Genomic DNA, 22,056 nt, shown 5'->3' on the forward strand with positions numbered 1-22,056 from the left:
GATGTTTCGACGAGCGGGGGAGTCAAAGACCAAAGGTTATAGCCTCAAAATAAAAGGACGTACATTTACAAAAGGTGATGAGGAGGAATTCCTTTAGTCAGAGGGTGGTGAATCTGTGGAATCCATTGCTTCAGAACGCTGTGGAAGCCAACTCAATGGATATTTTTAAGGTGCAGATTGATTGGTTGTTGATTAGTAAGAATGTTAAGGGTTACGGGGAGAAGTCGGGAGAATGGGGCTGAGAGGGAGAGATAAATCAAGCGTGATAGAATGGCCGGGTAGAATTAGTGAGCTGAAAGGCCTAATTCTGGTCCTACAATTTATGAATTGATGAAGGACGTTTCACCAATTTACCGAAAGGCTTTGAAAAGTACCATGCCAGGCAGATAGAATTTCGAGCAGGCATTTGATAAGTCAAGTAAAGTCAAGTCAAGTTTATTTGTCACATACACATACGAGATGTGCAGTGAAATGAAAGTGGCAATGCTCGCGGACTTTTGTGCAAAAGACAAACAACCAAACAACCAAACAAACTATAAACGCAATCATAACACACATATTCTTTTACATAATAAATAATGGAAGGAAAAACGTTCAGTAGAGTTAGTCCCTGGTGAGATAGGCGTTTACAGTCCGAATGGCCTCTGGGAAGAAACTCCTTCTCACCGCATGGCAACGGAGGCGTTTGCCTGATCGTAGCAGCTGGAACAGTCCGTTGCAGGGGTGGAAGGGGTCTCTCATGATATTGTTGGCTCTGGAGTTGCACCTCCTGGTGTAAAGTTCCTGCAGGGGGGCAAGTGAAGTTCCCATAGTGCGTTCGGCCGAACGCACTACTCTCTGCAGAGCCTTCTTGTCCTTGGCAGAGCAAGACTCCGAGGGAGGAGCGGCGCCCAGTCGGGGCGGCCCAGCCCGAGGGAGAAGTGGTGCCCAGTCGGGGCGGCCCAGCCCGAGGGAGGAGCGGCGCCCATGTCGGGGCTGCCCGGCCCAGCCCGAGGGAGAAGCGGTGCCCAGTCGGGGCGGCCCAGCCCGAGGGAGGAGCGGCGCCCGGTCGTGGCGGACCAGTCCGAGGGAGAAGCGGTGCCCAGTCGGGGCGGCCTGGCGCGAGGCTGAGACAGTAACGGCACTCACGTGAGGGCGATCCGGCTCGGGGCTGGAACGCTGCTCCGGTGGCTGGGACGGCAGTTCTGGTGGCGGTGACCTACGTCCGGGGTTCGGCCGCGAGCCAGCGGCTGCGTCGGCGGGACTGGTGGACGGCAGCTTCGACCACGCGGGCCGCGGTGATTGAGCCGCGGGAATGTTTTTAACATCGCCCGGTGGGGTATCGCCTCAGCGCAGAGGGAGAAGAGGAGGGAAGAGACTGCAGCCCTAAGACTTTTGCCTCCATCACAGCGAGGAGGTGCTAGGTGGACTCGCTGTGGTGGATGTTAATATGTGTTTATTGCTGTTTTTTATTGTATTGTATATATGACTGCAGGCACGAAATTTCGTTCAGACTTCGGTCTGAATGACAATAAAGGAAACCCTGTAACCCTGTAATTCCCAAACCAGATGGTAATGTTCCCGGAGAAGATGCTTTCCACCGCCGCTGCGTAGAAGCACTGGAGGATCCTCAGAGACACTCTGAATTTCCTCAATTGCCTGAGGTGGCATAGGCGCTGCCTTGCCTTACTCACGAGTGCTGAGGCATGTGATGCCCATGTCATATCCTCGGAGATGTGGACTCCCAGATATTTAAAACAGTTCACCCTATCCACAGGATCCCCATTTATCCTCAATGGAGTGTACGTCCTCGGATGATGTGCCCTCCTAAAGTCCATGATCAGCTCCTTCGTTTTTTTGATGTTCAAGAGGAGGCTGTTATCCTGGCACCAGAGTGCTAGACCAGCCACCTCCTCCAAGTTGGCCTTCTCGTCGTTGTCTGAGATCAGGCCCACCACCACAGTGTCATCAGGTGAGGAATCTAAGGTTGATCTGGTAAATAATGTGGTAATATTGGGGGTAGGGTATTGACATGGATGGTGAACTATATGGCAGACAGGAAGCAAAGAGTAGGAATTAACGGGTCCTTTTCAGAATGGCAGGCAGTGACTAGTGCCGCAATGCTCAGTGTTGGGACCTCAGTTATTAACAATATATATTAACGATTAAGATGAAGGAATTAAATGCAACATCTCCAAGTTTGTTGATCACACAAAGCTGGGTGACAGTGTGAGCTGCATGGAGGATGCTATATGAGGCTGCAGGGTGACTAGGATAGGATGGGTGAGTGGGCAGTTGCATGGCAGATGCAGTATAACGTGGATAAATGTGAGGTTATCCACTTTGGTGGCAAAAACAGGAAGGCAGATTATTATCTGAATGGTGTCAAATTTGGGAAAGGGGAGGAAATAGGCAAAATTCGGGTTGGAAAGATGCAAAAACTGATGTGCCTCATAGATCACTGCTGGAGCCACAATTTCCAAAAATGCTAAAAAAAATGTTGGCTGTTGAATTTGTTAATGACATGAAGAACGAAACAAGGCCACCGTGGATGTGGATGTGGATGGTTCCAGTGAAATGGCAAAGGCCTGGTAAATGCGGGATGTGGGAACATGTGAAATGTCACTTTTGGCAGGGTAAGTGATACAAAAGAATGTTCTTTACAATATAGACACAAAAAGTTGGGGTAACTCAGAGGGACAGGCAGCATCTCTGGAGAGAAGGTATGGTTAACGTTTCGGGTCGAGGCCCTTCATATTTACATTTTGACAATTTTCAGTGTTTTGAGATGCAGAATTATTTCGATTTGTTGGTGAGGATTCGCCACAGGCTAGAAAGACGTACAACAACTACCTAGGAAAGGCATCTAACGCCAGAAAAACCGAATACAAAAGAGAAAGGGTCTTAGTGTTTCAGTTATACTTCATCGCAGAATCGAGCAGAGTATTGAAATGTAAATGCCTTTGAAGCAATTCAGAAAATTATTACTAGTAGACCCATATCTGCAACGAGTGAGTTGTTTAATGAAGAATTGCTCGACGATTAGAAGCGTGAGCGGTGCTTTAATTGAAGCACATATGATTATGCGGGGTCTTAACAGCATGTGAAGGGAGAGGACAATTCGTCTGGGGTAATCTAAAACTAAACGTCACCGGTTACACAAAAATAAACGCCTACTTCAGTGAAGTAGTGAAGAAACAAAACACATCTCTCAGAATGGAGAAAGCCTCATCAATTACGTTTCTGAAAATGTGGTAGAAGCAGTCTTTATTATTTTCCAAATGTAGAAATATTGCTAATAAACAAGGTGGGGTAGTTACCAGAGTTACCATATGTTACCAGAGGTGCATGGGACTGCAGATCAGAGGTTACAATCAGAGAAGTCACCATTTTATTGTTTGGTGAATTGTTCAAGTAACCGAGTGCGGATGTGGAACATCATCTCCTCCCCATTGACCAGCAACACAGTGCATTCCAATGCTGCGCGCTTTACACCCTGTTCTACTTCCTGTACAGACATGGAATGAAGCACAGCTCCAATGTCATCCATTGATCCACCCCCAACACCATTCTATTTGGATGAATTACTGATGGTGCTGCGTCAACATAGAGAAGAGAGACGGAACACTTGGTTGAGTGGTGTCAGAACAACAACCTTTCGCTCCAAAGCAACAAGACGGAACTGGTCGCTGACTTCAGAAAGAGGAAGTCCGGGGACCTCAGGCCAGTTTATTTTTGATGGAGCAGTGGTGGAGAGAGTTATCAGCTTTAAATTCTAAGCATTAACATTGTGGATGACGTGTCCCGGGCCCAGCAAACAACTGCATCCGCGAAGGAGCGTCAATGCCTCTACTTTCAAAGAATTTTAAAGAAATACTTTTTGTCTCCAAATACTCCAGCAAACTTTTACAGATTACTACAGAAAGTACATCACCCGGTTCAAGAACAGTTACTTGCCTACATCTATCCAGCTTTTGGAAGGACCTACATAACCCTAATCTTGCCTCGCTAACGGGACACTATGCCCCAAAACTTGTACACTATCGACATGTTTTATTATTATTATTATGTTTTTGGCCGCAATCTTGTTTCTTTCTTTCTGATGTACATGTATAATGTATGTATCATTTATTCCTGTGTATTTTCTGTCACAGTCCACGTGTCTGCGATGTTTCTGCAAACAAGAGTTCTCGGTTTAAAATGAGTTGTAATTGGATTTTCTGTTTGTTTCTTTTAAGAGAACAATGTTCAGTTATTTATGTCATGCGTCGTTGTTTAAATCTTTATGACTTTCATTGACACTCAACACCTTGGCAAATTGGATAGATGGAAAACCTGGGGCTAAAATTCTGGAACCAAAATCCACTCAAATGTACATAATCCTGTTTGCAACTGTCTTCATGTTTGTCCAAAAAAAATATTAAAGGCTCACCCGGAAGTAACATTCCCATTATTCACATTCAGTATGCACGAGCATTTTGGCCAATGATTTAATTCTCCTCTATCCCCATAACTAGTTGTGTTCTGTACCAACAGCAATATATTCACATCAACAATCATGATGGAATAGCGGCTTACACGCGGGAGTGAGAGAGAGAGTACTCAGCGAGCACTTCAAACTTCAATATAACAGGAGAATGAGTAGGAAAATGATGGATGAGATCTATCACAGAGAAGTATGAACTTGTATAGTTTGCCTCGTGTGTGGAGGGGGAGGCAATGTGGGTTCAAAGTGCGCAGGAACCGAGGGGCTTTGGGTTCGTGAGCACACATCTGCCAAGGTAGAAAGATATATCGCGAGAGTAGACAATAGACTACAGACAATAGGTGCAAGAGGAGGCCATTCGGCCCTTCGCGCCAGCACCGCCATTCAATGGCTGATCATCCCCAATCAGTACCCCCATTCCTGCCTTCTCCCCATATCCCCTGACTTCGCTATTTTAAGAGCCCTATCTAGCTCTCTCTTGAAAGCATCAAGAGAACCTGCCTCCATCGCCCTCTGAGACAGAGAATTCCACACACACCACTCTCTGTGAGAAAAAGTATTTCCTCGTCTCCGTTCTAAATGGCTTACTCCTTATTCTTAAACTGTGGTCCCTGGTTCTGGACTCCCCCAACATCGGGAACATGTTTTTTGCCTCTAGCGTGTCCAAGCCCTTAACAATCGTATATGTTTCAATGAGATATCCTCTCATCCTTCTAAACTCCTGAGTGTACAAGCCCAGCTGCTCTATTATCTCAGCATATGACAGAGTAGTGAGCAAAAACCTGTGATATATGTGGGGTTTCAAAGAACGAAGTTTCAAGTAAGCGGAGAGGTTACCTCTCAAGCTTTGGTTAAACCGTGGCTGAATCGGAAAACTGTGAAAGAAGAATATTTTTATGCAGTGAAAGATTCCTCCTATTCGTTCCCTGCAAAGGTGAAGGAAGTGAAGATAAGCAATGGTTTCAAACCGAAATCACATCACGCAAAGGCCTTGACCACATATCCAGACATATTTCAACAGGGAAGGTGTGGAATCTAAATTATGTTAAGTGTCTGGAATATTTCAAAAGAAACATCAGTTTGTATGATTGATTATTACAAAACAACTGGATCCCAAATATATCCTTCAAGGGGAAAATAATCCAATTATTGCTGGTCTGGCCTGTACGTGAGCTCAGACACAATATTGCGTTTGACCCATTTCAGAATTGGCCGTGTTGAGCTTCATCACAGATGTAAGGTACGGCAGCGCCATCTACCGTTAAAAACTGAGACTGCATCTGTATATTCTGCCCACGCGGTCAAATGGTCGATTTCTTTTTTTTGTCACTTAAATTTCTATTGATTTTTAAGAGATATATACAAAACCGTGCAACACCATCACCATAAATAAAACAAAGTAAGAAAAACAGCAATCAAAATAAAAAAATAAGTAGATAGGGGGAAAAAAAGAAGTAAATTTAAAAAAAATTTGGAATAAGACCGTGTGGTTCACTTACCGACTTAAAAAAAGACAAAACATTACATTGATTAGTTATCTGGAGATAATTCAATATTCATACAAACATACCATCTAGTTCTATATAACGCAATATCCAGACCACAATTTTAGATCACCAACACCTTCTTTCGTCATTAGAGTCTTTTGCCGATACCACCAGCCAAGACATACGAGTTATAGCGACAATGCTAACTACGGTGACCGAAGAGAACGCCAAGCTAAAGTCTAAGCTTATCGGCCTGGAAGGCAGGAGTCGCCGAAATAACATAAGGATAGTCGGTCTCCCCGAGAACATCGAAGGCCCCCAAACAACAGCTTTTTTCTCCCAACTCCTGCTCGAGACTCTTGGCGAACACACACTGGAATCAGCCCCGGAGCTAGACCGAGCCCACCGTACGCCAACAGCCAAGCCAAGCCCTGGTGAGAAACCCAGAGCAGTTGTGATCTGCTTCCATATATACCAGACCCGCGAGTTGGTGGTGCGTGAGGCTCGGAGGCGGAGGGGTAAGCTGAAGTACAAGGATATCCCGATCGACATTTTCGAAGACTACTGTCCCGAGATAGTTGAACAACGCTCCGCGCACCGAGACGTTATGAAGGGGCTGTACAACCTGGGTCTCAAACCCTCCCTTCATTATCCAGCCAAGCTGTTCATTATGGCCGGGGAAGGAAAAAGGCGACGACTAACATCTCCTGAGGACGCTCAGGATTTCATCTCATCTTACCGTCGACGCAGACCGGGACCCACAGACGACTGACTTCGCTCGGTACGTCTATATCCGAGTGGCACAGGGGTCCGGTTAATCTACGGTTACACTATAGACTAACTTTAGCTTGACTGCTCTTAGCAACTAGCCATTGCTAGCGCTCGGCCTTGCTGATTACACTAGACCCCTGTCTTGAAATGTATGAGGCTGGTAAGAATTCACCACGATTCGTGGCTATCTTATACCAACTTTTCCTTATAATGTTTATGTGTAATCATACTTGAAAGGTTCTTCACCTGCACATGCTATAAAATTGGGCTTAAGGGACCCACTTTGTGGTTCGTGATCTGGTCTCTGCCTTCTTGTTTTTAGCAGCTGGCTGCTAACACTGCCAGCATTCGGCTAGTTTGTTTACACTAGTCTTCCTAGCGGACTGTCTGGGGCTGATAAGAGCTCATTACAGCCAAGGCTGTGTTATACCAATCTGCTCCTACATCGTTTTTGTTTAACAATACTTAATTGATGTTCTTTTGCCCTGCGCTTTAATCCAAGAGCCCAGTTTGCAACTTGCTAACTTCCATAACGCTGACTCTTTCTTTATACCTTGTCGATTTTAAGATATACTATGTAATACCAAAGGAAGCTATTCTTGCTCCACTTATATGTTAGCTTGCTTATTCAGTATCACCAGTGTCACGCTGTAATTGTTATATGGTTATATGGTTATTTTGTTAATTTGCTTTGTCTTATTATTACTATCATCATTACTACCATTACCATTAGTGTTAGCAATGACATTGGCAGTGCAACTATTATGGCAATTATTTCAACTTTGTATTTAGTTATTTATGTTTATTTTACTTTATTTCTACTTTCTATTTTTCAAATTATTATTATCATTGTTATTATTATTATTATTACTACACTGATTTCATTTTATGTTACTTTACTGACATTGAGCGATTTTGTTGCTTTGGTAGGTGGAAATATTGGGAGTTAAGATCGGATATCTCCATGCGGATGCGAGGACAACGCACCTTGGTGCAATGGGCACTCAAGGTTCAGTTGGGACATGGGAGATCTCAGGTCCGGGGACTTAGGTTTGAAAGGTGGTTAAGTGATATGTGTCCCACTTGTTTGTTGTGTGTATACGTGTGTATGTATCTTTTTTTTAATTTTTTTATCACTCCTTCTCCCCCCCCCCCCCCCCCCCCCTCCACACACACACACATCCCCACTCTCGGCAGCTGGTTTCGATGCGCTCTTCCGTTTCGACTTGCAGTACTACAGCGCTCTGCCCACTCGCTTGGATATAGCTAAGTATGGCCAACATAAACGACACTCTTAGATTTGTCTCGTGGAACGTGAGGGGGGTGGGAAGTCCTACCAAGACTGACAGTATCTTGGCCCACTTGCAACAGCTCAAAGGCGATATATTTTTTATTCAAGAGACCCACCTTCGCAACAGAGAGGTAACACGGCTTAAGAGAGGCTGGATTAGCCACTTATTTCACTCGAAATTTAATGATAGGGCTAGGGGTACTGCTATCCTGATTCGTAAGAAACATAGAAACATAGAAATTAGGTGCAGGAGTAGGCCATTCGGCCCTTCGAGCCTGCACCGCCATTCAATATGATCATGGCTGATCATCCAACTCAGTATCCCGTACCTGCCTTCTCTCCATACCCTCTGATCCCCTTAGCCACAAGGGCCACATCTAACTCCCTCTTAAATATAGCCAATGAACTGGCCTCGACTACCCTCTGTGGCAGAGAGTTCCAGAGATTCACCACTTTCTGTGTGAAAAAAGTTCTTCTCATCTCGGTTTTAGGATTTCCCCCTTATCCTTAAGCTGTGACCCCTTGTCCTGGACTTCCCCAACATCGGGAGCAATCTTCCTGCAGCTAGCCTGTCCAACCCCTTAAGAATTTTATAAGTTTCTATAAGATCCCCTCTCAATCTCCTAAATTCTAGAGAGTATAAACCAAGTCTATCCAGTCTTTCTTCATAAGACAGTCCTGACATCCCAGGAATCAGTCTGGTGAACCTTCTCTGCACTCCCTCTATGGCAATAATGTCCTTCCTCAGATTTGGAGACCAAAACTGTACGCAATACTCCAGGTGTGGTCTCACCAAGACCGTGTACAACTGCAGTAGAACCTCCCTGCTCCTATACTCAAATCCTTTTGCTATGAAAGCTAACATACCATTCGCTTTCTTCACTGCCTGCTGCACCTGCATGCCTACTTTCAATGACTGGTGAACCATGACACCCAGGTCTCGCTGCATCTCCCCTTTTCCTAGTCGGCCACCATTTAGATAATAGTCTGCTTTCCTGTTTTTGCCACCAAAATGGATAACCTCACATTTATCCACATTATACTGCATCTGCCAAACATTTGCCCACTCACCCAGCCTATCCAAGTCACCTTGCAGTCTCCTAGCATCCCCCTCACAGCTAACACTGCCCCCCAGCTTAGTGTCATCCGCAAACTTGGAGATATTGCCTTCAATTCCCTCATCCAGATCATTAATATATATTGTAAATAGCTGGGGTCCCAGCACTGAGCCTTGCGGTACCCCACTAGTCACTGCCTGCCATTGTGAAAAGGACCCGTTTACTCCTACTCTTTGCTTCCTGTTTGCCAGCCAGTTCTCTATCCACATCAATACTGAACCCCCAATGCCGTGTGCTTTAAGTTTGTATACTAATCTCTTATGTGGGACCTTGTCGAAAGCCTTCTGGAAGTCCAGATACACCACATCCACTGGTTCTCCCCTATCCACACTACTAATTACATCCTCGAAAAATTCTATAAGATTCGTCAGACATGATTTACCTTTTGTAAATCCATGCTGACTTTGTCCAATGATTTCACCACTTTCCAAATGTGCTGCTATCCCATCTTTAATAACTGACTCTAGCAGTTTCCCCACTACCGATGTTAGACTAACTGGTCTGTAATTCCCCGTTTTCTCTCTCCCTCCCTTCTTAAAAAGTGGGGTTACGTTTGCTACCCGCCAATCCTCAGGAACTACTCCAGAATCTAAAGAGTTTTGAAAGATTATTACTAATGCATCCACTATTTCTGGAGCTACTTCCTTAAGTACTCTGGGATGCAGCCTATCTGGCCCTGGGGATTTATCGGCCTTTAATCCATTCAATTTACCCAACACCACTTCCCGGCTAACCTGGATTTCACTCAATTCCTCCAACTCATTTGACCCGCGGTCCCCTGCTATTTCGGCAGATTATTTATGTCTTCCTTAGTGAAGACGGAACCAAAGTAGTTATTCAATTGGTCCACCATATCCTTGTTCCCCATGATCAACTCACCTGTTTCTGACTGCAAGGGACCTACATTTGTTTTAACTAATCTCTTTCTTTTCACATATCTATAAAAACTTTTGCAGTCAGTTTTTATGTTCCCTGCCAGTTTTCTTTCATAATCTATTTTTCCTTTCCTAATTAAGCCCTTTGTCCTCCTCTGCTGGTCTCTGAATTTCTCCTAGTCCTCCGGTATGCTGCTTTTTCTGGCTAATTTGTACGCATCATCCTTCGCTTTGATACGTTATGTTCGAACCACAGAAAACTGTGGAGGATCCTGCTGACCGCTTTGTCATGGTGTCTGGCAAACTGCAAGACATACCTGTCATATTGGCCAGCATTTACGGTCCCAACTGGGATGACAGCTCATTTGTAACCACATTTTTAACATCTCTCCCAAATATTGAAAATCACCACGTCATTGTGGGTGGAGATTTTAATCTGGTCCAAGACCCTATACTGGACAGATCTTCGAACTTTAACTAAATCAGGTAAGACTCTGCATGCTTTCGCCAAACAACTTGGGCTCACAGACCCATGGAGATTTACATTCCCCACGACAAAATTATTTTCATTTTTTCCCCACGTGCACCGTACCTATACCCGTATAGACTTCTTTCTCTTAGATAACAGACTGCTCTCCAAAATCAAATCCAGCGAGTATTATAGCATCGTAATATCAGATCACGCTGCAACCTCCCTCGATCTCCACTTTCGTAAACGAACTAACCCCTTTAAACAGTGGAGGTTCAACTCCTCATTATTAGCAGAGGCTCACTACATGCAATTCTCGCACTCCCAAATCACCTTATATTTTGAGCTGAATGACTCGCCGGACATAGAAAGAGGTATACTCTGGGAAGCTTCAAAAGCCTATATTAGGGGCCAACTTATCTCTTTTGTCTCCAACCTGAAAAGAACCGAGACGTCCCAAACGGCAGACTTGTTACAAAAAATAAAGGACATTGATGACAAAAATGCATCTGACCCAGACCCTAACCTTTATAGAGAACGCCTTAGGTTACAAACAGACTTTGACCTCACGTCTACTAATAAAGCCAAGCTACGACTGCTTAAATCTAGGCAACACTTTTTTGAATCTGGGGATAAAGCTGGGAAGCTTTTGGCCCATCAGGCCAGAACCGAGGCGACTTCACGGCTAATTCCAGCCATTGGATCCAGCTTAGGGGAGATTCATACTGATCCTCTTAGAATTAATGAAGCATTTGCTAAATTCTACGCTGAACTATACGTTTCCGATTGTCCTCCCACTGCAGGTGACATGCTCAGTAGTATGACGTTTCCCCGAATTGACGAAGAAGCCACGAGAGACTTGGGTGGTCCCATAACTGTTGCTGAGGTCTAAGCAGCCATCACATCGCTGCAAAGCGGAAACTCACCCGGCCCTGACGGCTTCACTGTAGAATATTACAAAGCTTTCGCTGCTCTCCTCGCAACAGTCCTGAGAGATATGTACAATGAGGCGTTTTTACATCGTCGCCTACCGCCCACCTTGTCGTGGGCTACTATCTCCCTAATTCTTAAAAAGGAGAAAGATCCCCTGCTTTGTAGTAGCTATAGACCAATTTCACTCCTGAATGTGGACCTCAAAATCCTCTCTAAAGCCCTTGCGCTCCGTCTTCAACGAATGATGCCCTCTATTATCTCGTTAGACCAAACAGGGTTCATACCAGGCCGACAGTCTTCCCACAATACTAGGCGTCTCCTTAACATCATCCATTCACCGAGTAGTGAGACGCCGGAGATAGTGGTCTCCCTCGAAAAAGCTTTGGCCTCGGTAACAGTTTTATTCTTTGGGTCAGTCTATTATACTCGTCCCCGGTGGCCTCAGTACAAACAAACGGCACACTGTCGTCCCACTTCCCCCTTCAGAGAGGTACCAGACAGGGTTGACCGTTATCACCACTCCTGTTTGCTGTCACGATAGAACCCTTGGCGGTCTGGTTACGCTCAGAGAAGGGCTTTAAAGCTATTACACGGTTCGACACAACTCATAAAGTCTCATTGTATGCGGATGACCTGCTCCTGTACATCTCGAACCCTGTCAGCTCTCTCCCTGTGATTACGAATATTTTAGAACGGTTTGGTGCGTATTCTGGTTATAAACTTAACTACCAAAAGAGTGAGCTATTACCGATTAACTCATTGGCTAAGCAGCTCCCTCGCTCTTTAACCTCATTCAAATGGGCAGAGGACGGGTTTCGCTACCTGTCTTTATCACAACACCCTTATCTGATATGTTCCGCACAAACTTTCTGCCTCTGGTTGAGAAAGCTGAAAGAGATTTTGACCGCTGGTCAGTTTTACCGCTATCCCTCGTGGGCCGGATAAATCTGGTCAAGATGGTCGTCCTACCCAAATTCCTGTATCTTTTCCAGCACGTCCCTATACTTATCACTAAATCTTTTTTTGATAAATTAGAAAGGACAATATCTAATTTTTTATGGGGTAGCAAACCGGCTAGAATCCGAAAGGCGATACTGCAGTCTCCTAAGAGTGATGGCGGTTTGGCACTTCCTGACTTTAGGCGACACTATTGGGCAGCTAACTTGCAAAAACTCCTGTATTGGATGAATGATGATTGCGACCACCTACCGACCTGGGTACACATGGAAAAGGCGAGTTCACATCTCCCGTTGCGGTCTGTCCTATGCTCCCAACTCCCCCTTCCTATAACATCTGTGGGTGCAGGCCCAATTGCATCCCTCTCGCTCAAGATATGGAGTAAACTCAGGAAAAACTTTGGTTTACAAGGCCCTTCCATCTTGACCCCACTGCTTAAAAACCACATCTTTAAACCTTCAAGTACACACCACGCAATCAAAACCTGGCATAGCAACGGTATCAGTAGTATCAAAAACCTACACAAGGATGGCATCTTTTCGTCTTTTGCGGGGCTCTCGTCCAACTATAGCCTCCCAAACTCCCACCTTTTTCGTTTTTTCCAGATCAGGGATTTTGTGAAGAAGACATTCCCCCATTTCCCAAATCGCCCCCCTGAAACCCTGACCGATACCATCTTAGCTCTAGATCCCAACCGGAAGAAATGCATCTCTGTTTTGTATAACTTGTTAGGGTCGGTTATATTGAAACCTCATACCTCATTAAAAGCTGCGTGGGAGGGTGAGCTGAATACGAAACTAACAGACCAGCAATGGAACTCTGCCTTGGATTTGATCCATTCTTCCTCCATATGTGCCCGTCATGGCCTAATCCAATGCAAAGTCCTTCACAAAGTCCACTACACAAATGCAAGATTATCTAGAATTTACCCCGTTGTTAGGGACACCTGCAACAGATGTAATCAATCTCCTGCCAACCACAGCCATATGTTTTGCTCTTGCCCTAAGCTAGCAGCCTTTTGGAGGAGTGCTTTCAACTTGATAAGCAGAGCCTACGGCCAGACTATTCCTCCAAACCCACTGTCAGCCATTTTCGGTACCCCTCCCAACACCAACCTCTCTGTTGCGGTGAAACGGGTCCTAGCTTTTACAACCTTGTTAGCCCGGAGACTGATCTTGCTTAACTGGAGGCTCACCTGTCCCCCGACACACGCCCCCTGGATTAAGGAGGTGCTTTACAATTTAAAGCTTGAAAAACTTAGGTTCTCTCTCAAAGGCTCTACCAAGACATTCCTAGATACATGGAATCCTTTCTTGGAACTTGTTAACTCTCTCAACTTGACCCCGGACTCGGAAGAGGACTGACTGCTCTCCACCATTGTTCTGCTCTACTGCAGCTGCTCTCCCCTTACCCCCCCCCCCCCACACACAGACTTATTTATTTAATTACTTCCTTATTTACTGTTATTAGTGACCCCTTTTTTTTTTTTTTTTAATAAAAAAAAATTTTTTTTTAGTACTTTTTGTTTCGTTTATCTTACCATATTTGTGTGGATGTGTATGTATGTGAGTGTTGTTTGTCCCCGTTTGGTTCCGACCTGATTCGGGTGGGTTGAAGGTGGGTTGAAGGTAGGTACGGGTAAGGGCTTTGAGGGTCGCTTACATACTGTTGCACAATTATGCCTTGACTGTCACTGTCTGTTATCATTGTATGTATGCAAATTGCTGTGAAATTCAAATAAAAATATTTAAATCACAGAAAAAAAAAGAAAAGAAAAAAAAACAAAAAAAAAAAAACATTACATTGATTAGTTATCTGGAGATAATTCAATATTCATACAAACATACCATCTAGTTCTATATAACGCAATCTTCCCATATCTAGCTCGGCATTTATCTAATTGGTGTCATGGCTCAAATAAATGGTCCATTGTTCCCAAATCTTCTCAAATGAATTATCCTTGACTCTCAAGGAATATGTCAATTTCTCCATATTAAAGATGTCTCGCACAATTTCTAACCACTGTTCCTGTTTTGGACTTTTTCATTAAGCCACTGCCTGGTAATGGCCTTCTTACTTGCTGCAAGCAAAACTTTAATCAAATATGTATCTTTTATTTTTACAATATCTTTAATACGCTCCAGATACATCACATGGCAGGTATTTGGGATTTTATAACCCAAGATATTTTTTACAGCTGCATTAACATTTTCCCATTATGGCCTTATCTTTACACAGTTCCAGAAAATATGCGAGTGGTCTGCCTCCGTACTCCCACACAGCCTCCAACAGTGTTGTTGGACAGCAAGTTGGCTGCTTATAAAAAAGCGAGATAGATTCTTCCAGAAAAATTCTTTCCATACAAGTGAGCTTGTGGAAGGACATTGTGTTTCACACATTTGATACCATTCTTCTTCTGTTATCTGAATCTTTAATTCTGCTTCCTATTTTGTTTTTATGTACAGCGTTGATTCTCCCCCCGCTTCCCATCAGAGCTTGGTAGAAAGCAGAGTTGACCCGAGACCCCTTCTGTTTGTATGCATCCACAATCACCTTGATCACATTATTTGAAGTTTCATCTAGTTCTGGCCTTATCTCTTTTGTAAAGTAGTGTCTTAATTGCAAGTATCTAAACAAATCTTTGTTTTCGAGACCAGACTTTGACTTTAAATCTTGGAAGCTCATAAACTCGCCATTTTCTGAAACTGTATACATTGCCATTATGCCTTTTTGTGCCCATTCTTTAAATTTTGAATCATACACCCCTGGCTTAAACTTTGAGTCATATGCGAACCACTTCAATGCGTGAACCCCTCTTTTTAATTTGTATTTTTCCACTACAACATTCCATATTTCTAACGTAAATGCTAGTGTTGGGTCCATAGCATGTCTCAAAGCCCCTCTCAGATATTAGTCTCCCATCAAAATCTGGATCTGGTAACCCTGTATCTCCCTTTCCATTTCTTTCCATCGAGATTCATAATCAGGGGTACACCAACAAGCCAGAGGTCTGAGTTGAGCTGCATAAAAGTATTTCCTCAGATTTGGTAAAGCCATTCCACCCTTGCTTTTCGGCAGTTGAAGTGTTGTTAGTTTTATTCTTGGTTTTTTGCTATTCCAAATGAATCTAGAGATCATTTTATCCCAGGCTATGGATTTATCTCGGGGGACATTAATTGGGAGAGATTGGAATAAATATAGTAGTTTAGGTAGTTCATTTTTAGTTTAGGTAGTTCATTAGTTAATTCATTTTTATCGTTTGTATTCTGGCACTGAAGTCTAGAGGAAGGGTCGACCTACTTTCAACATCCTTTTTGATGTTTTCTTCAATTTAGTTATAATTAGTTTCAAACAAGTTGGAGAGTGTTTTGGTTATAGTTACACCAAGATACTGCATCGTTTTAGAATTCCATTTCAGATTATATGCATCTCTGATTTGTTGGGATGGAGAATAATTGAATGAAATAATTTGTGTTTTTGTTATATTCAGTTTATACCCTGAGTAGTATCCATATGTTTCAAATAGGTTCATTAGATTTGGGAGACATATATCTGGTCGTTCAAGAAAAATAATGATATCATCAGCGAAAAGACCAATTATATGTTCTTCCCCCCCTATTTTGTCCCCCTGCATGTCTTCTCTCTGCCTTATTGCTTGTGCTAATGGTTCAATATACAAAACGAAGAGAGTAGGAGAAAGACAGCATCCTTGCCTTGTGCCCCTCTCTAACTGGATCCTTTTTGATATGTTTCCATTTACCTTAATCCTAGCTGTATGCTCCTGATATATTGTTTTAATACACCGAATTGCATCTTGGGCAATACCAGCATTTTCACATCAACCAGTTTACATTTGCCTCCCCATAAATGACAAGAACTGTAAATATACCAAAGGTGCTGCAGATTATGTCAATATTTTTGGATAGATTCAGCATCTAAGAGCAAGATAACTGCAGGGGCCACAGAACATCGTCGAATGCAGCGCCACTTCATGCAGGATGAACATTTACTCGAAGCTACATCTTGTGTTATTGTGAGCAGCCAGACAACTTTATTTTACGGTACAGAGATGAGTGCTCCTGCCCACCAGCCCCCCGCATTCCTCTGCCAACTGGGCTTCTTTTTGTACAGGTCCCGATCATTTCTGCAGATCCGCTGTAAGCATGTATCAGCCATGATCATATTGAAAGGCGGTGCAGGCTCGAACGGCCGAATGGCCTACTCCTGCACCTATTTTCATTTAAAAAAAAGTATCACTAAGAGTTATTCAGTAGGGAAATGCCCTTCGGCCCAACTAGTCCCACCTGCCCGCGGTGGCCCGTATCCCTCTAAACCTTTCCTATCAATGTACCTGTCCAAATGTTTATTAAATGTTGTTATAGTACCTGTTTGAACTACCTCTTGTAAATAAACCACATGGCGCCGTGGAGCTTGCTGGGCCAAATATCCAAGCTCGTATGGAGGTTGAGGAATACTGCGTTGATGAAACACTAAACGCTGACCACTATTTCCAAAATACCCGTCGCCCATCAAAAGTAAAGGAAGCCTCGCGGGGGTAGGAAAATGGGGACAACGCATAGATATGTTCGACTTGCAACTGGGTGCAGGATATCAATGTAGATCATCGAAAAGTCTGACAAGAAGTGGATTGAAGAGGTAAATTCGATCAGAGAGGTGGTCATAATACCGGACAAATCCAGCAAAACAAGACTTCGCCATTAGACTCCACATGACTCGCCGGGTCAGGCAACATCTGATTAGAATGGCGAGGTATCATTTCAGGTCGTGTCCCTGGAACAGAGGGGGTAAATGTGTAAAATAGATATGAGGTGCGATACAGCTGGCCAAGTGATAGATCGGTGGATACATGTGAGAGGGGGTTGATCAGCAGATGGGGGCGGGGGGTTAATTGGCAATGGCTGTGGGTGAAAAGGAACAAGAAATGAAATCAGCCACAAAATAAGGGGGAAAGGGAGTGAATGATAACCGTGGAGGAAGGGATGGGGTAAAAATAGACAGCACACGTCCCCAACCTGTTATTGTACTACTGGAAATTGACATCGTAGTGGAGAATCTCTCCAGATAGGACTTACCCACATCGGAAGCAGATTTCCCCCAGATTTTCACAATTTATTCCCCCTGTTAAACATGTTTTTTTATTCCCAGAGAAGAACATCCAAGCAGTTGCCACATCCCGAAAGCTGTTTATCTGTTTCTGGGAATCGCGAAGTAACTACTTTTACTCCGGTTAATTGTTGTTGCGAAATCCCCCTTCAAGCCCCCCCTAGCGCTCACCCCTACGAGCCTGAAATGTATTCCTCTCGTTATACAGTTTAAATATATGACCACTTCTGGTGATTAATGTTGAGCTGATTAAAGACCACGGTAATGCCGCGGTTAACTAATCCGTCAACCCACACTTTTCATCGCGTTTTTCATTGTATAAATACTGATATATTGTGAAATTTAGTGCGGATCGATTGGACACATTTGGGTACTTCAAGCATATTAGCGTAATGCCAAGACTGCACTTCCGTATTTCTGGGATATCCAAAATAGGAGACACGGATTTGCACCTAATTCCTACAATCTGGGGGGGTTCTTGCAAGCGGTCCCTTCAACTGTCCTAACACATGGATCACCATCAATCATGAAAATGCAGTTTATTTGAATTATTACGAAGTTTCACAAAATGCCAGTTTATACACACTGGCATCATCGGACATTATTGTTTTTATTCTATTGAAGGCAAGGACATTTGCACAGAAAATGACAACGATGCATCGTAAGTAGAATAATCTGTTTTATTGCATTAAATGTTACATTATTGTTTGTCAGTTCACCGTAAAATACGGACAGCGCATTCACGGCAACAAAATGCACACGTGCTGCGTTTGAACAACTACCCTGTTAAAGCGAACATTCGATATCTGAATATTGGATTAATTTACAAAGAAATGTAGCAAATCGGGAATATGATCCTTTGAATTAGAGGCAACTGGATCTGGCGATATTGGCCTTAATCGGGGTTGCCTGTGTTTCGTGTTTAACCACACAGGAGTAAAGCTCGTGTGAGTTCCAGTAGGCGGCTGGCAGAGTCAGGTAACTGCTCGCACTGAACGAGTTGTCCTTCTCCTGCTGGACCCGGCTGGTCGCAGCGCCGTCACTTCTCGCACTGCCGTCCACGGTCCACTCAATGTCCACAGCGCCCGGGTTGAACCCGCTCACCAAACACACCAGGGTGGCGGTACTTTTTGCGGTGACTTCACCCATTGATGGCGCCAGAATGGAAACGGTGGGGGGACGCGGACCTGGAAATAAAGAATTGAAATAAATACGTGAATTATTTATCAGTTGTCGTTATAAGTCAAAATCGATTCAGCTGGAATGACTCCAGGCAAGATTTATGCCGACGGTGCTAGGTTTCGAACGCCTGAACTACAGTCATAGATTGGATATGCGAGGACGTTAGTTCTTGGAGTGTAGAAGACCTTAGGGTGATCGCATGGCGGTGTACAAAATCGCGAGGGGAATACATAGGGTTAGCACGGAGGCTTTTCCCCGTAGTAGGAGAATGAAGAATTAGTGGGTTTAGGTTCAGGGCAACATTTGTTCACATAACGCGTTGACTCCATGGAATGAGTTCCGCAGAGAAGTTGATGAGGCAGGTACAATAACACCATTTAAATAAACATTTGAATTAATCCGTGGATAAGAAAGGTTCAAAGAGATATGGGCCTGACACGCGCAAATTGGACCAGCTCAAGTCGGGCACCTCGGTCGGCATGAAATAGGTGGACTGAAGGACTGTTCCACCGCTGCATAACTCCGTGGCTCTATGGCCGTGTACTGGACTGGCTTTACAATTCCCGTTCATTTATAAACCTCATTTTATACAGCAGAATCATGATAAGTTAATGTTCACTGTGCGAATATCCGAGGTTTGGTAAAACATGTAGTCTACGATTTTCTTCAGATCATGGAAACGGGCAGGAAAAAATGGAATCACAACTCATCCTGGCAGAATGAGCAGCATTTCCAAATTAATGCTTGTTTAAATAGTAATCCCAATTCTATCCCGGAATAGTCTTTAGAATGTTACTTATTAGTGAATCTTCCACATCGTCCAGAAAGTCCATGATTCAATGATGATGGCGGTCAGAAAAATGAAAGGTAAAACTAAAGAAATGTTTTGGTCAGATTCAAATTCCTTCTGACACATGTCCAGACAGCTCTGGGTTTAACATTCAACATATTCGGACTTTAAAAAACATTTCAAGCTAATGCTGAATTTAAATACGCTGTACTATTTCCTTCCAATCGTACGATTCAAGGCAATTCAGCAATAACCTCGTATACACGTGTGCCCATTTCTGCACTAATTTATCCGAAAATGGCAAAATGATATCTCGCTCTTTGAAGCTTTGTGACATGTCGGTCTACCAACTGCCTGCCCGTAAAAAAAAATCACCACTCAGAGGGATCATGTTTAACAGCATAATGAACAGTCTGCGTTTTCTGCTACATCATACACTCGGTGACAATCGGAGAACCAGCATCAAAATCCCTTGCAGGTTCTGCAAGGTGGGTACAAAGAGTCTGACGGCATTTCCACACAAATGTGATCAGCTAAGGTGGCAATGGCTCGCTGAACGAGAAATGAACCCGAATCCGGTTCTGCTCTTGTTTCTAATTTCGGAGCTGAATCAGACTTGCAACAATCCTCCACACGCGTAAAGGGAATTTAAATGCTGCCGTGCGAAGCGTTTAAATATTTGTTCTTAACCTTTTCCCTGACAATTAGTTTTAGCGCTGTTGTAGGGAGCGCGTGTAAACCTGTCTAAACGCCACTTCACCCTCATGGTATCATTAAAACGATCAGAAATCAACCGCGCAATTTGCCCTAATGGGTATTTGCAATTTCAAAAATATCCCATTTAAATTCACCGACATCCCTTGCCAAATGTTCATTAACTTTCCTTTGGATGTTTCCAATGATTCTATTTGGCCCACTCTCAGAGTTGGTATTCTCCGTGTCCACAATATACTGTAAGCTAATGAAATCTCATAATTTCCCGAACATTTGTTCAAGTAACGGCAACAGTTTTGGTTTGCATTCCGCTTCTATTGAAGCAAAGTGACCAATAGCAGCAGTCTCACATGGAACCCGCCACTTGAGGATACTTCAAATCAGAGAATCAGTATTCCTGTTAAAGGAGCAGGTTTCGTGAAAATCAGGGAAGAAAGTGGGAAATAGACCTTCAGATCATTCCAGAATTTAACAACTTTGAAGCACAGCTGTCAGTCTGTGAAAGCGTTAAATTCCACGATGATCTAGAAGCCACGGATAGATGAGCGCAGATTTCCCGGAGTGTTGTAGGGATGGAGGTAAAGGATTATTTAAAAAAAACAAGTTCACGTAGGAGAAACAACGAATGTTGGCATCTTGAGTACAACACAAAGTGCTGAAGTAATCCAGCGGATCAGACAGCATCTCTGGAGGACAAAGAAAGATGATATTTCCGTTCGGGATAGTCTCGCAAAGATTCCGACACGAGACGTTGCCCATCTATACGTCTACCGGAGATGCTGGCTGACCCGTTCTGTCTACTTTGGTTTAATAGGATCTTTCTACCGAGGATTTATGATGGAAAGCAAAACCTAAGTTCAACCATTCGTTGTTTCACACCATGAATACTTTACTTACTGCTTAGATTCAGTTTGGTTCCTCTCCCAAAGGTGAGTTGTTTTTTACTGTCGTCCCACACAGCACAGTAATAATCGGCAGCGTCCTCCGATTGCACGTTGGTGATGGTTAAATGCATTTGGTTCGTGGATGAGTCCACGGACCCCGTGAATCTGTCTGGAATTCCGGTGCCTCTGATGGAGTCTTCATACCAAACGAAGACAGGGCTGCTGCTCGGCTTCTGCCAGTACCAGCTCGTGTACAAACTACTGATGCTGCCCCCTGACAGTGTACAGGTGATTTTGACGGTTGTTCCCGGCGATTTTGATATAGACGGGATCTGAGTCAAGGTAGTCTCCGCGTTTATAGCTGATAGAAATAACAGATAAATATACAGAACAATTAGAAAAAACACAGCAGAATGTAAAACGATACAGCATTAATCATTCTGCGCTCTACTCACAGTGGAAACAGGTCACCAAGGCGAGAACCAAAACCCATTCAGCCATGTTGAAGGTGATAAAGGATTATTTTGCTACACAAGCGCGGTTTTGAGTCCTTTCCAAGTTTCTCTTTTAAAGTCTTCAGTCACTAATTATTAATTATTCATGCAAATCTTTATCCACGTGACATCGATTCACTGAATTATTGGCTCGGGGTAAAATGATATTTCTGCAGCTCCAGCCCTTTGGGAGAAAGAAATATTCATGTTGTATTAAGTGGGAGGAGAATAGCAGACAACGGTGAACTCAACGGCGGCGGGGGGAGGGGGAGAGAAGCTCTGAGACTCAGACGGGAACTGGTGTGTGAGAGCAGGCTCTTATTTACTGAGTAAACGGTGTCAGCTGTGTTGAATTATGGCACTGTAGAGACTTTGCACTAATCACCTTAAGCTCCCAAATAATTATAAAATAATACATTTGTCCTTTTCCTACAAATAATTCGGAGTGTAATATCGCAAGGCACCATTCCACCATTAGCCCCTTCATTGGATTTAAAGTGTC

General features: G+C 43.7%; 1 protein-coding gene across 1 annotated transcript; it reads right to left on the reverse strand.

The window, feature by feature from the left end:
* Nucleotides 1-18,151: 18,151 nt before the first annotated feature.
* On the reverse strand, nucleotides 18,152-21,602 carry LOC116987508 (immunoglobulin lambda-1 light chain-like). Its single transcript, XM_033043577.1, has 3 exons — nucleotides 21,516-21,602; nucleotides 21,074-21,421; nucleotides 18,152-18,677 (listed from the first exon to the last, which is right to left on the reverse strand). Exons 1-3 carry the CDS (start codon nucleotides 21,559-21,561, stop codon nucleotides 18,355-18,357), a joined length of 717 nt encoding a protein of 238 aa, XP_032899468.1. The 5' UTR covers nucleotides 21,562-21,602; the 3' UTR covers nucleotides 18,152-18,354.
* Between the last annotated feature and the right edge of the window lie 454 nt (nucleotides 21,603-22,056).

The sequence above is a fragment of the Amblyraja radiata genome, chromosome 25 (assembly GCF_010909765.2).
Source record: "Amblyraja radiata isolate CabotCenter1 chromosome 25, sAmbRad1.1.pri, whole genome shotgun sequence".
NCBI lineage: Eukaryota > Metazoa > Chordata > Chondrichthyes > Rajiformes > Rajidae > Amblyraja > Amblyraja radiata.

Bases quoted from the DNA above. Each gene is read 5' to 3' on its own strand.
- LOC116987508 (XM_033043577.1), bottom strand. From the start codon at position 21,561: ATGGCTGAATGGGTTTTGGTTCTCGCCTTGGTGACCTGTTTCCACT. The intron at 21,422-21,515 runs GTGAGTAGAGCG...TATTTCTATCAG, and splicing joins CTTGGTGACCTGTTTCCACT to CTATAAACGCGGAGACTACC. The intron at 18,678-21,073 runs GTAAGTAAAGTA...CTTTATTTCCAG, and splicing joins AACCAAACTGAATCTAAGCA to GTCCGCGTCCCCCCACCGTT.